Source organism: Pseudophryne corroboree, chromosome 12 (genome assembly GCF_028390025.1).
Source record: "Pseudophryne corroboree isolate aPseCor3 chromosome 12, aPseCor3.hap2, whole genome shotgun sequence".
Taxonomy (NCBI): domain Eukaryota; kingdom Metazoa; phylum Chordata; class Amphibia; order Anura; family Myobatrachidae; genus Pseudophryne; species Pseudophryne corroboree.
In genome coordinates, this window is record NC_086455.1 from 159,520,790 (window position 1) to 159,536,248 (window position 15,459).

The following is a 15,459-nucleotide window of genomic DNA, read 5'->3' on the forward strand; positions in this document are numbered from 1 at the left end:
TTAAGGATCAGTCCCTGGAATGGCGCTCTTACACCCTGCACCCCGGGATACATTAAGGATCAGTCCTTGGGATGGCGCTCTTACACTCTGCACACTGAGATACATTAAGGATCAGTCCCTGGAATGGCGCTCTTACACCCTGCACCCCGGGATACATTAAGGATCAGTCCCTGGGATGGCGCTCTTACACCCTGCACCCCGGGATACATTAAGGATCAGTCCCTGGAATGGCGCTCTTACACCCTGCACCCCGGGATACATTAAGGATCAGTCCCTGGAATGGCGCTCTTACACCCTGCACCCCGGGATACATTAAGGATCAGTCCCTGGAATGGCGCTCTTACACCCTGCACCCTGGGATACATTAAGGATCAGTCCCTGGAATGGCGCTCTTACACCCTGCACCCCGGGATACATTAAGGATCAGTCCTTGGGATGGCGCGCTTACACTCTGCACACTGAGATACATTAAGGATCAGTCCCTGGAATGGCGCTCTTACACCCTGCACCCCGGGATACATTAAGGATCAGTCCCTGGGATGGCGCTCTTACACCCTGCACCCCGGGATACATTAAGGATCAGTCCCTGGAATGGCGCTCTTACACCCTGCACCCCGGGATACATTAAGGATCAGTCCCTGGAATGGCGCTCTTACACCCTGCACCCCGGGATACATTAAGGATCAGTCCCTGGGATGGCTCTCTTACACTGTGCACCCCGGGATACATTAAGGATCAGTCCCTGGGATGGCGCTCTTACACTCTGCACACTGAGATACATTAAGGATCAGTCCCTGGAATGGCGCTCTTACACCCTGCACCCCGGGATACATTAAGGATCAGTCCCTGGGATGGCTCTCTTACACTGTGCACCCCGGGATACATTAAGGATCAGTCCCTGGGATGGCGCTCTTACACTCTGCACACTGAGATACATTAAGGATCAGTCCCTGGAATGGCGCTCTTACACTTTGCACACTGAGATACATTAAGGATCAGTCCCTGGGATGGCGCTCTTGCACTCTGCACCCCGGGAAAGATTAAGGATCAGTTCCTGTACAGCGCTCTTACACTCTGCACCCCGGGATACATTAAGGATCAGTCCCTGGGACAGCGCTTTTACACTCTGGACCCCGGGATACATTAAGGATCAGTTCCTGTACAGCACTCTTACACTCTGCACCCCGGGATACATTAAGGATCAGTCCCTGTACAGCGCTCTTACACTCTGCACCCCGGGATACATTAAGGATCAGTCCCTGGGGCAACGCTCTTACATTGTGCACCATGGAATACATTAGAGATCATTACCTGAGAGGATAGGGCTCTTATGCTTTGCACCTTGGAACACATTATGGATCAGCCTATGGTACAGCACTATTCAGGGTTGGACTGGCCCACAGGTGTATAGGGGAAATACCTGGTGGGCCCCACTGTCTGAGAATCCCACCCACTTCTTTAGGGGCCAGTAACGTTGGTGCAGGATCAATGATGAACATGGGAGTTTGGTTTGTTTCTTTGGAAACTACACCAATATTAGCCCTCCTGCCAATCAAAGGGGGTGATCCTGACACACCCCTGCCCCCTCCTTTATAAAGGGAACCTGCTGTTTGCATGTCCTCTGTAATGTTTGGCCACGTTCTTCATTGGTGGCCGTCCACTCCAGCTCTGGTGGCTGTCCGCAGCTCTTAAGTTTGGGCCCCTAATACTGCATTCCCCAGGGGGCCCTTCATGCTCGATTCCGACACTGGTGCCAACTTACACTCTCCACTCTGGATCAGCCCAATCTTTCCAGCTTTTCTAGTCTCCGCTCCGGGAGAAACCTGCTGAGGAGATGCTATTGGACACTTGAGGGGGCGGGCCATCTATCGTATCATTAGGTGCCACCCTCACCACAGATAAAATGCCACAATTTGCAAGTCGGGGAGGGGGTGGGACTAAAACTGTGCGAATTGTGTCATTTAGCCCCACCCCCTCTATACAGTGCCACCAATTCCCGTGATAATCTCCCCATCCTTCCTGCTGCGCTAGAAAGTGGTGCAGGGTGATCCTCCTATGCTTCCGGGGATTGTGGTGGACAACCTGAAAAGTTGTGAGTCTCGACCAACTTCTGGGAGAGTCGGCAAGTTTGGATCAGCCTATGGTACAGTGCCATTATCTGCCACGCTGCTCCTGGCACGCATTAAGAATCAGCCCTTGCGGCTGCGGACTCTGCACCCTATAATATATACGTTATCAGTTCCCGGATCAGCAGTCACGCGCTCTGCACCTCAGAATACAATAACATCAGCGCTTATGTAGCCCAGGTGCTGCTGGGAAATCTCATCATGTAGGTAATGACACCTCTTCCAAGTTCTGTTCTTGGATATTGGTAAGGGCAAGCAGAGGCTGACTCTCTACAAGGGCCCGTGAGAGTCCACTCACACTGAGAGCACATGGCACATGGTACCTTTATTATAAGGCCGAGTGACCTGATAAGTTGTGATGAATGGATAAGAAGTGAAATCTGTGATAATGGCGGGTAATAATCAGTGATCAGTGTGACGGTAACAGGAATATGTGACAGGATGGGCTTACTCCACCAGCCTGCTCTCTCTCTGTCCTTACATTATCTGTGGTTTTAGCCTCTGTCTTAGGGGTTCCTTTAATTGTCAATAACCTGCTGTGAACATACATGTTCCCAGGCGGAGGCATAGGAACCCACTCACATGTACCCTGATGGAGGTATCACTATAGAAGCACACTCACATGTACCCCAGAGTGGAGGTATGACTATAGAAGCACACTCACATGTACCCAGATGGAGGTTATGACTATAGAAGCACACTCACATGTACCCCGGTGGAGGTATGACTATAGAAGCACACTCACATGTACCCCGGTGGAGGTATGACTATAGAAACACACTCACATGTACCCAGATGGAGGTATGACTATAGAAGCACACTCACATGTACCCAGATGGAGGTATGACTATAGAAGCACACTCACATGTACCCCGGTGGAGGTATGACTATAGAAACACACTCACATGTACCCAGATGGAGGTATGACTATAGAAGCACACTCACATGTACCCCAGTGGAGGTATGACTATAGAAGCACACTCACATGTACCCGGTGGAGGTATGACTATAGAAGCACACTCACATGTACCAAGGTGGAGGTATGACTATAGAAGCACACTCACATGTACCCCGATGGAGGTATGACTATAGAAGCACACTCACATGTACCCCGGTGGAGGTATGACTATAGAAGCACACTCACATGTACCCCGGTGGAGGTATGACTATAGAAGCACACTCACATGTACCCAGTGGAGGTATGACTATAGAAGCACACTCACATGTACCAAGGTGGAGGTATGACTATAGAAGCACACTCACATGTACCCCGGTGGAGGTATGACTATAGACGCACACTCACATGTACCCCGGTGGAGGTATGACTATAGAAGCACACTCACATGTACCCCGGTGGAGGTATGACTATAGACGCACACTCACATACATGTCCCCCGGTGGAGGTATGACTATAGAAGCACACTCACATGTACCCCGGTGGAGGTATGACTATAGACGCACACTCACATGTACCCCGGTGGAGGTATGACTATAGAAGCACACTCACATGTACCCAGTGGAGGTATGACTATAGAAGCACACTCACATGTACCAAGGTGGAGGTATGACTATAGAAGCACACTCACATGTACCCCGGTGGAGGTATGACTATAGACGCACACTCACATGTCCCCCGGTGGAGGTATGACTATAGAAGCACACTCACATGTACCCCGGTGGAGGTATGACTATAGACGCACACTCACATGTACCCCGGTGGAGGTATGACTATAGAAGCACACTCACATGTACCCAGTGGAGGTATGACTATAGAAGCACACTCACATGTACCAAGGTGGAGGTATGACTATAGAAGCACACTCACATGTACCCCGATGGAGGTATGACTATAGAAGCACACTCACATGTACCCCGGTGGAGGTATGACTATAGAAGCACACTCACATGTACCCAGTGGAGGTATGACTATAGAAGCACACTCACATGTACCCCGGTGGAGGTATGACTATAGAAGCACACTCACATGTACCCCGGTGGAGGTATGACTATAGACGCACACTCACATGTACCCCGGTGGAGGTATGACTATAGAAGCACACTCACATGTACCCCGGTGGAGGTATGACTATAGACGCACACTCACATGTCCCCCGGTGGAGGTATGACTATAGAAGCACACTCACATGTACCCTGGTGGAGGTATGACTATAGAAGCACACTCACATGTCCCCCGGTGGAGGTATGACTATAGACGCACACTCACATGTACCCCGGTGGAGGTATGACTATAGAAGCACACTCAAGAAGTACACTCACATGTACCCTGATGGAGGTATGACTATAGAAGCACACTCACATGTACCCCGGTGGAGGTATGACTATAGAAGCACACTCACACGTACCCCGGTGGAGGTATGACTATAGAAGCACACTCACATGTACCCAGGTGGAGGTATGACTATAGAAGTACACTCACATGTACCCAGTGGAGGTATGACTATAGAAGCACACTCACATGTACCAAGGTGGAGGTATGACTATAGAAGCACACTCACATGTACCCGGTGGAGGTATGACTATAGAAGCACACTCACATGTACCCCGGTGGAGGTATGACTATAGAAGCACACTCACATGTACCCCGGTGGAGGTATGACTATAGACGCACACTCACATGTACCCCGGTGGAGGTATGACTATAGAAGCACACTCACATGTACCCCGGTGGAGGTATGACTATAGACGCACACTCACATGTCCCCCGGTGGAGGTATGACTATAGAAGCACACTCACATGTACCCTGGTGGAGGTATGACTATAGAAGCACACTCACATGTCCCCCGGTGGAGGTATGACTATAGACGCACACTCACATGTACCCCGGTGGAGGTATGACTATAGAAGCACACTCACATGTACCCCGGTGGAGGTATGACTATAGAAGTACACTCACATGTACCCTGATGGAGGTATGACTATAGAAGCACACTCACATGTACCCCGGTGGAGGTATGACTATAGAAGCACACTCACACGTACCCCGGTGGAGGTATGACTATAGAAGCACACTCACATGTACCCAGGTGGAGGTATGACTATAGAAGTACACTCACATGTACCCAGTGGAGGTATGACTATAGAAGCACACTCACATGTACCAAGGTGGAGGTATGACTATAGAAGCACACTCACATGTACCCGGTGGAGGTATGACTATAGAAGCACACTCACAGGTACCCCGGTGGAGGTATGACTATAGAAGCACACTCACATGTCCCCCGGTGGAGGTATGACTATAGAAGCACACTCACACGTACCCCGGTGGAGGTATGACTATAGAAGCACACTCACACGTCCCCCGGTGGAGGTATGACTATAGAAGTACACTCACATGTACCCAGTGGAGGTATGACTATAGAAGCACACTCACATGTACCCCGGTGGAGGTATGACTATAGAAGCACACTCACATGTACCCCGGTGGAGGTATGACTATAGAAGCACACTCACATGTACCCGGTGGAGGTATGACTATAGAAGCACACTTACATGTACCCCGGTGGAGGTATGACTATAGAAGCACACTCACATGTCCCCTGGTGGAGGTATGACTATAGAAGCACACTCACACGTACCCCGGTGGAGGTATGACTATAGAAGCACACTCACATGTCCCCCGGTGGAGGTATGACTATAGACGCACACTCACATGTACCCCGGTGGAGGTATGACTATAGAAGCACACTCACACGTACCCCGGTGGAGGTATGACTATAGAAGCACACTCACATGTACCCCGGTGGAGGTATGACTATAGAAGCACACTCCCATGTCCCCCGGTGGAGGTATGACTATAGACGCACACTCACATGTCCCCCGGTGGAGGTATGACTATTGGAACACTCACATGTACCCCGGTGGAGGTATGACTATAGACGCACACTCACATGTACCCCGGTGGAGGTATGACTATAGACGCACACTCACATGTACCCCGGTGGAGGTATGACTATAGAAGCACACTCACATGTACCCCGGTGGAGGTATGACTATTGGAACACTCACATGTGCGTGTATCATGTCTTCCTCGCACGAAGTTGATGTTTCGGTGGAAATCAGCACGTATGACTCACAAGGTTTTATAAAAGGTTCTGTAATTGTGAAACAGAAATGGGGAACTCTGGACAGATGCCGTCGGCTCAGCTGCAGAAATACAGGTTGAGAATCCAGATAACAGTACTACACGCAGTGTGCGATACCGGGCCTGTCGTGTCCTGGAACCTCCGGATAACAGTCTATGAGGCACACGTGTGTCAGTGCTGATAGCGTGACTGGAACGCCGGCTGCTTCTGGCCTCCCAGGACGCACACAGACTGGTGACTGCTCAGGACGCACGTCAAATACTTCAGCTCCTCGCGCAGGCCGCGGATTTCCCTGCGCAGAGTGGAGTTCAGCCGCTCCAGATTCTCGCTCTCCTGCAGAGGAATAAGAAACACGTCGGTGAGATTCAGTTACCGAGCTCATCAGGATACGCTGGCACAGGCCACGTCGCCGCTTTCTCTGCCATTAACAGATGACCACCGGCAGAACTCCTAGCCACGGTATCCGCGCAGGCCGCTAACTGTGAAACGGCCGTGTAATCCCACCCTCTGACCACTTTAACACCACCTCGTAATTCACTAGAACTTTCCCCATGCCATGCTTGGGAGAAACGTATTTATCACTGACTTACTACTTACATGGATAAAACCACAAACAGAGAAAGAATTGCCTTTATGTTGGCGCACTGGGAAATTATATAAAATATAGGGGGAGATGTACTAAGCAGTGAAAAGAGCGGAGAAGTGAGCCTGTGGAGAAGTTGCCCATGACAACCAATCAGCATTGAAGTAACATTTATAATTTGCATACTATAAAATGATACAGAGCAGCTGATTGGTTTCCATGGGCAACTTCTCCACTGGCTCACTCCTCTGCTGCTTAGTATGGGTGTAGAATGGTATGCAGGCTGTCGGGGTCCAAAACTGAAGACCACCCCTTAGTACATCTCCCTCATAACCTTTATTGGGTTTTATTAAAATTTCCTCACCAGTATAATATGGTAAAAGATGTCTTAATAAGTGAAATAATGAATTAAATATGTGATTAAAACATTAATTGTATGCTGATTTCTCAGTTTGGTATTAACCGTGTATATACATTAAGGAATACACTTGTGTCCTAACACTGACAAGAATAGAATATAGACGGGGTTATTACATGAGCGTACCTCATACCTCCCAACATGACCCTCTCCAGGAGGGACAGAATGCTCTGCTCATGGATTTCCCTTTTAGGGGTATATTCATTAAGAGTCGGGTCCATTCCGACATGCAGTTGTCGGAATGGACCCGCCAACCCCTATTCAAAGAGCGGCCAAATCCGACTGTCGGATTTGGCCGCTCCCGGTTTCCTGACCTGCTGCTGCTGTCAGCGCTGCGGGTGCGCTGACAGCGGCATCAGGGGAAGCTGTCTATGGCGACGGGGGTGAGGGGGAGAACTGTCAGCTGTGCCGGGGGGTGAGCCGTCAGCGGTGGTGAGGGGGGAGCTGTCAGCGGCGCCGGAGGTGAGGGGGGAGCTGTCAGCTGTGCCGGGGGGTGAGCTGTCAGCGGCGCCGGGGGTGAAGTGGGAGCTGTCAGCTTTGTCGGGGAGTGAGCTGTCAGCTGTGTCGGGGAGTGAGCTGTCAGCTGTGTCGGGGAGTGAGCTGTCAGCTGTGTCGGGGGGTGAGCTGTCAGCTGTGTCGGGGGGTGAGCTGTCAGCTGTGTCGGGGGGTGAGCTGTCAGCTGTGTCGGGGGGTGAGCTGTCAGCTGTGCCGGGGGGGGTGAGCTGTCAACGGCGCCGGGGGTGAGGGGGAAGCTGTCAGTGGCGCCGGAGGTGAGGGGGAAGCTGTCAGTGGCGCCGGAGAAGAGGGGGGAGTTGTCAGCGGCGCCGGAGGTGAGGGGGGAGCTGTCAGCGGCGCCGGAGGTGAGGGGGGAGCTGTCAGCGGCGCCGGAGGTGAGGGGGGAGCTGTCAGCGGCGCGGTGCGGGATGGTGAGAGAGATGTCTGCGGTGGGGGGAGCAGCGGGAGAGCAGCAGAGGAGACGGAGCAGACGGGGGAGGAGAGGAGGAGACGGGGGAATCAGCGGCTGCAATAGCGTAACTGGAGCATACTTGCCTACCTGACCCTCTCCATGAGGGATAAAATGCTCTGTTCCTGCACTTTCCTGGTAATGTATGATTGCCATCACCTGTGCTGAACAGGTTAATGGATAAGAAAGGCGTTTCACCACTCTATTCAGTGTCTCATAGCACAAAGGTTATACTATGATTTCATTATCAAACTACTAATATCCAGTTATCGACGGTATTAGGTTAATTGACCAGTGTGTTTGTTAACTAGTCAATTAACCCAATAGTTACCACTGATGACTGGATATCAGTAGTTTGTTAACCTTTGTGCTAAGAGACATTAAAAAGTGCGGTAACTACAGAGTGTGTTACAGCGATATACAGCTGCTAATGGGTGTGGTATATAAGATCTACGGTAATTATAGAGACAGTCATTAGGCCGCCCCATATGGTAAACAAGCATAAGACTGACAGGGTCAAAAGGTAGCCAGCAGAAAGGGTCGACAGGGTCAGACAATCGACACAAAAAAGGTTGACACAAGTTTTTGTTTTTTTGGGTGTCATTTTCTATGTTTTATCACCACTGTTACCACAGTTAACCCGTCGGTCTTAAGTGCTATCTACCTTTTACTGGTCAACCTTTTGACCCCGTTGATGTAATGCATGTTGACCATATGATGGTGCGCACGCCGCACAGGGGGTCGCCGGTGTCCAGGGCGGCGGATGTGATCGTTCCCCCCCACAGGGAGAGAGAGGACAGGCTGCAGCACACAGCACTGAGCAGCGTGTGCTGGACCTCCAATTACTGGGACTCATCGAAGTACGGTCGCAAAGCGGCTATTGTATGCAAATCGGATGTTTTCTTACTTGCATGCGTCTGAGCCGCAGTGTGCGCACACAGCGAATGAACTGCAATTGCAGTCGGACCGAGGAATTAGTCGCAAATAATTAGTCACAAGGCCGGTGACAGGAAGACAGCGTTAGGGGGTGGGAATGGGGAGAGGCTAGGTAAACACAGACGTGTCATGGCCGTTCAGACGGCGTTTTCTGGGTGTGCATAAATTAGCAGTTGCGATCTTACTTGCTACTGGAAAACCCTCTGCTCAGATTAGCTTCTGCCCATATTAGCATGTAGTTGTAAGTTCTGTAGAATCTAGGAGCCAGCTTAAAAGTTTAGAAGCCAGACTAAATCATAGTGTGTCACACACTAGTGCCCTCTATTCACAGTATGCCACACTGTAGTGCCCCCTATTTATAATGTGGCACACTGTAGTTCCCCCTATTTATACTGTGCCACTGTAGTACCCCAACTCATAGCATGTCACCCATAGTGTGCCCACCTGTAGTGCCCCTAATTCATAGTGTGCCACACTGTAGTGCCCTCAGTTCACAGTATGCCACACTGTAGTGCCCCCTATTTATAGTGTGGCACACTGTAGTTCCCCCTATTTATAGTGTGCCACCGTAGTACCCCAACTCATAGCATGTCACCCTGTAGTACCCCAACTCAGTGTGCCCACCTGTAGTGCCCCTAATTCATAGTGTGCCACACCGTAGTGCCCTCAGTTCACAGTATGCCACACTTTAGTTCCACAGTAGTGCCCCCCTATTCAGTGTGCCACTGTAGTGCCTCCAATTCATATTATGTCACCCTGTAGTACCCTGACTCATAGTGTGCCCACCTGTAGTGCCCCTAATTCATAGTGTGCCACACCATAACGCCCTCTATTTACAGTATGCCACACTGTAGTGCCCCCTATTCATAGTGTGCCACTGTAGTGCTCCGAATTCATAGCATGTCACCCTGTAGTACCCCAATTCATAGTGTACCCACCTGTAGTGCCCCTAATTCACAGTATGCCACACCATAATGCCCCTAGTTCACAGTATGCCACACTGTAGTGCCCCCTATTCATGTCACTGGAGTTCAGAGCCCAATTGGTTTGCGAGCAGGAATTCTTCTATACTCGAAAGCATTTATTTTTAAGAGACCCTACTGTAGCTCTTCTTCCTAGTCACCTGGACTAAAAGCTTACATGTCAAGGCAACCGCTATTTGCCAATACCTGAACTACATTATATATTAAGAACATTATTTGTTTAGTCCATATTGGAAAGAAGCGCACGATCCAATCTCGATCATTCTTCCTTCACAATGTCACCAGCAAGAGAGTTAGTTATACACAGTACATTGAGCACATGATTGCTAAGGTGACAGCAGACCCAGCCAGGAGATGAGTATACAGCTGTAGCCCATACTCTCCCCATTCTCCCCACCTCAACCTCTGTCCTGAATGAAAAGTGCAGAGATAAGAGGGTCAGCCTGGATTGGCTACTGGTGCTGGTTTACCCTTCTCCAGCCCCAGACTGTAATAAATGTGTAATAAAAGTGCCAGAAACCCAAGTAAGCCTTGTAACACCACTGACACCTAGTGGTAAGTGCACATAGGTGCAGGTGTTACGAGCTAATAAATATCATCACTGAGATCCCATTGTGTCCCTGGGCCAACACTGCACTCTACACCCCGCAGTACTGTGTACAGCCCAGCATCCTGCACCACCTCTCCACTATTCCTTATTCAGTGGATGCCTGGTAGGTCAGTGAGCCAGAGCAACCCCAATAAGGTGCAGTGGATCGTGGTGGCACAGTAAGAACATGCAGGGAATGTGGCGCAGAGCAGTATGCGCAGGGAATGGTGTGCAGGGCAGAGCGCGCAGGGAATGGTGCGCAGGACAGTGTATAAAGGGAATGGTGCACAAAGCAGAGTACACAGGGAATGGTGCACAGGACAGTGTACAAAGGGAATGGTGCACAGGACAGTGTACAAAGGGAATGGTGCACAGGGCAGTGTATAAAGGGAATGGTGCACAGGGCAGTGTATAAAGGGAATGGTGCACAGGGCAGTGTATAAAGGGAATGGTGCACAGGGCAGTGTATAAAGGGAATGGTGCACAGGACAGTGTATAAAGGGAATGGTGCACAGGGCAGTGTATTAAGGGAATGGTGCACAGGGCAGTGTATAAAGGGAATGGTGCACAGGACAGTGTATAAAGGGAATGGTGCACAAAGCAGAGTACACAGGGAATGGTGCACAGGGCAGTGTATAAAGGGAATGGTGCACAGGACAGGGTATAAAGGGATAGGTGGACAGGGCAGTGTATAAAGGGAATAGTGCACAGGGCAGTGTATAAAGGGAATAGTGCACAGGGCAGTGTATAAAGGGAATGGTGCACAGGGCAGTGTATAAAGGGAATGGTGCACAGGGCAGTGTATAAAGGGAATGGTGCACAGGACAGTGTATAAAGGGAATGGTGCACAGGACAGTGTATAAAGGGAATGGTGCACAAAGCAGAGTACACAGGGAATGGTGCACATGGCAGTGTATAAAGGGAATGGTGCACAGGGCAATATATAAAGGGAATGGTGCACAGGGCAGTGTATAAAGGGAATGGTGCACAGGGCAGTGTATAAAGGGAATGGTGCACAGGGCAGAGTATAAAGGGAATGGTGCACAGGGCAGTGTATAAAGGGAATGGTGCACAGGGCAGTGTATAAAGGGAATGGTGCACAGGGCAGTGTATAAAGGGAATGGTGCACAGGGCAGAGTATACAGGGAATGGTGCACAGGGCAGAGTATACAGGGAATGGTGCACAGTATACAGATAATGAGCTACAGAGCAGGATATATAGGTAAGGAGGCACAGTATACAGATAATGGGGTACAGAGCAGGGTATACTGTTAGTGATGCACAGTATACCGATAATGGGGTACAGGACAGGGTATACTGTTAGTGATGCACAGTATACAGATAACGGGGTACAGAGCAGAATATACTGGTAATAATGCACAGTATACGGGGTATTCAGGTAATGATGACCAGTATACATATAATGGGGGACAGAGCAGAATATACTGGTAATAATGACCAGTATACAGGGTATTCAGGTAACAATGCACAGTATACAGACAATGGGGCACAGAGCAGGGTATAGCGGTAACGATGCACAGTATACAGACAATTGGGTACAGAACAGGGTATAAAGGTAAGGAAGCACAGTATACAGACAATGGGGTACAGAGCAGGGTATACTGCTAATTATGCACAGTATACAGGGTATTCAGGTAACGATGCACAGTATACAGACTATGGGATACAAAGCAGGGTATACTGGTAATAATGCACAGTATACAGGGTATAGAGGTAAGGATGCACAGTATACAGACAATGGTGTACAGAGCAGGGTATTCAGATAACAATGCACAGTATACAGGGTATAGAGGTAAGGATGCACAGTATACAGACAATGGGGTACAGAGCAGGGTATTCAGGTAACAATGCACAGTATACAGGGTATAGAGGTAAGGATGCACAGTATACAGACAATGGGGTACAGAGCAGGGTATTCAGGTAACAATGCACAGTATACAGGGTATAGAGGTAAGGATGCATAGTAGACAGACAATGGGGTACAGAGCAGGGTATACTGCTAATTATGCACAGTATACAGGGTATTCAGGTAACGATGCACAGTATACAGACTATGGGATACAGAGCAGGGTATACTGGTAATAATGCACAGTATACAGACAATGGTGTACAGAGCAGGGTATTCAGGTAACAATGCACAGTATACAGGGTATAGAGGTAAGGATGCACAGTATACAGACAATGGGGTACAGAGCAGGGTATTCAGGTAACAATGCACAGTATATAGACAATGGGGTACAGAGCAGGTTATAGAGGTAACGATGCACAGTAGACAGACAATGGTGTACAGAGCAGGGTATACTGTTAGTGATGCACAGAATACAGACATTGGTGCACAGCGCAGTGTGAATGCTATATACAGAAGGACATTGCTGTAGACATTGGAGGGTATAGCAGACCTGGCAGGAACAGGAAAGGAGGGGGGGGGGGGGGCTTCCTGTGCCAGTCTATGTGAGGTGTATGATGGGTGGTACAAGGTATGCTGGTCTCTTACGCACCACGTGTAACGTGTCAGCTTTCTCTGTCTGCCTCTGGCGACTCTTCTGCGCTGCAATACGATTTTTCTCTCTCCTTTGAACTTTCTTCATATCATCGGAGGAATCCTGAAAGCAGAGAGGTGACACCAGAGCGTGCTCAGAGACATGCGGCCTATACGCCAAGCCACGGGGTCAGTACCTGTCTGAGGCTGGACGGGGAACTGCTGTACCCTGGCTCATCGCTGTCGGAGTCTGGTTGCATGTCCTGCGGTCCTCCCCGTACCTCTCGCTGTCTGCCTGCGTCTCCTCTGCTCTCTGTATACTCCACTCGCTACATGTCTGGCCCCACCCATCACGCTCTCACCTTCCTCCTGTGGTTTCCTATCTGGGGACCTGAGCTGGAAGTCACGTGAGAGAAACATCTCGGAAAGGTCACAGTAAAATAAAGTCACATCGCAAAAATCACCCAGGAAAACCCAGCGCAGTGTGGTGAGGGGGCGAGAGGGCGAGACAGAAACAGGAAGTAGAGGAAACACGATGATGTCACAGGTGTGACATGTTTCCAATAACAGAGCAGGCAGCTCCCACGTAACTGTACACTGTGCGTGTTAGCATGTAGTTTCTGCCTACCTGCTTTCTCATCAGGTCTGTATGCATCTTACAGGTAAATGTTCTCTGTGCGTGTCAGTATATAGGTTCCGTGTAATTATTCTCTGTACGTGTCTCTATGTATCTCACAGGTAACTGTTCTCTGTGCGTGTCAGTATATAGGACATGTGTAATTATTCTCTGTGCGTGTCAGTGTGCATCTCACATGTAACTGTTCTCTGTGCATGTCAGTATATAGGTTCCGTGTAATTAATTTCTGTGTGTGTCAGTATATAGGTTCCGTGCAATTATTCTCTGTGTGTGTCTGTATGTATCTCACATGTAACTTTTCTCTGCGTGTCAGTATATAGGACCTGTGTAATTATTATCTGTGTGTGCCAGTATATAAGTCCTGTGTAATTATTCTGTGTCAATATGTATCTCACATGTAACTGTTCTCTGTGCGTGTCAGTATATAGGACATGTGTAATTATTCTCTGTGCGTGTCAGTGTGCATCTCACATGTAACTGTTCTCTGTGCATGTCAGTATATAGGTTCTGTGGCCGGAGAGCCCCAGCCACGGGGCAAATGGCCGCCTGCGGCACTGAAGGGGTTAACCCCTAGTGCCCGGCGCCATTTTTTAAGACAAAGGGGCGCTTGGCGCCAAATTTGAATTATGTTGGTCGCTAGGCGCCGTGATGTGTAAAATGTTTAAATGCATGTATTTTATGGTTGTGCCGTGGTCCCGGACCTCTCCGGAGACCACGGCAGGGAGGACAGCCCCCCGGCGCGCTCAGCAGAGTGTGCGCGCCGGGGGAGAGGAGGCAGCCGCTGACCGCCGGAGTCCGGGAGCTCCGCTCCCGGCAGCAGTCAGTGTAGCCCCGGGCGCACTGGAGTGTGCGCGCCGGGGAGAAGGGTGAGCGCTGCGGCTGGGAGCTCGGCTCCCGCTGCAGTGCTCTCTGTGAGAGCCGCTCTGCTCCCGGCGCCTCAGCCCAGCACGGGTGGCCAGCCGCAGCAGCCGGGACGGACGTCCCGGGCTGCTAGCCGGCGAGGGGGGTGCGCTGCAGCCCGGCTCCCCGCCGAACGCTGCAGCGAGGCCACCAGACAGGCGCCGCTCATGGGGGACCGGGCTAGCCGGCTCCCTAGCGGCGTGGGTGAAAGTAGGCTGCCCAGCAGGATGGTGAGCGCTGGGGTCCGGGAGCTACGCTCCCGGCGCCTCAGCGCTGAAACAAAGCCAGAGTCACGGCGGCCGGGACAAGTGTCCCGGGCCGCCGGGCTTAGGTACAGGGGGGTGCGCCGCTGCGTGCGGCGAGGCCACAAAGGTAGTGCCACCCTGGGGGGACAGGGAGAGCCAGCTCCCTGGAACCCCAGAGGCAGGAAGGCAGGCTGCAGGATGGGGGAAGCCAGCCCCATACCTCCAGCACACAGAGAGCCCTAGCAGCCAGGCTGCAGGGCTAGGGAAGGCACTGCAGTGCCTGAGTATGTAGAGTCTGTGCAGGGCACAGGCTCAGTGTATAGTTACAGGGAAATGTACAGTGTGATTTAAAATGTAATGTATTTAAAGAGAAATTGCACTTACTTGATTGTGTGTCCCAGGAGGGGGGAATCCATGGCTGTGCAGGCTGATGGATTCTCCCAGACCTTTTCCCTAAAAACGGAATGCTTTCCC

General features: G+C 50.6%; 1 protein-coding gene across 1 annotated transcript; it reads right to left on the reverse strand.

Annotated features, from left to right (window-relative positions):
* Positions 1-6,225: 6,225 nt before the first annotated feature.
* Positions 6,226-13,702, reverse strand: BATF (basic leucine zipper ATF-like transcription factor). The gene is made up of 3 exons (XM_063947422.1): positions 13,401-13,702; positions 13,223-13,327; positions 6,226-6,563 (listed from the first exon to the last, which is right to left on the reverse strand). Exons 1-3 carry the CDS (start codon positions 13,461-13,463, stop codon positions 6,402-6,404), a joined length of 330 nt encoding a protein of 109 aa, XP_063803492.1. The 5' UTR covers positions 13,464-13,702; the 3' UTR covers positions 6,226-6,401.
* Positions 13,703-15,459: the final 1,757 nt, after the last annotated feature.

What these genes read in the sequence shown, in the direction of transcription:
- BATF (XM_063947422.1), bottom strand. Translation starts at nt 13,463, where the DNA reads ATGCAACCAGACTCCGACAGCGATGAGCCAGGGTACAGCAGTTCCCCG. An exon ending in CCCCGTCCAGCCTCAGACAG is followed by an intron (nt 13,328 to 13,400) that starts GTACTGACCCCG and finishes CTCTGCTTTCAG; the next exon opens with GATTCCTCCGATGATATGAA. An exon ending in AAGCTGACACGTTACACGTG is followed by an intron (nt 6,564 to 13,222) that starts GTGCGTAAGAGA and finishes ATTCCTCTGCAG; the next exon opens with GAGAGCGAGAATCTGGAGCG.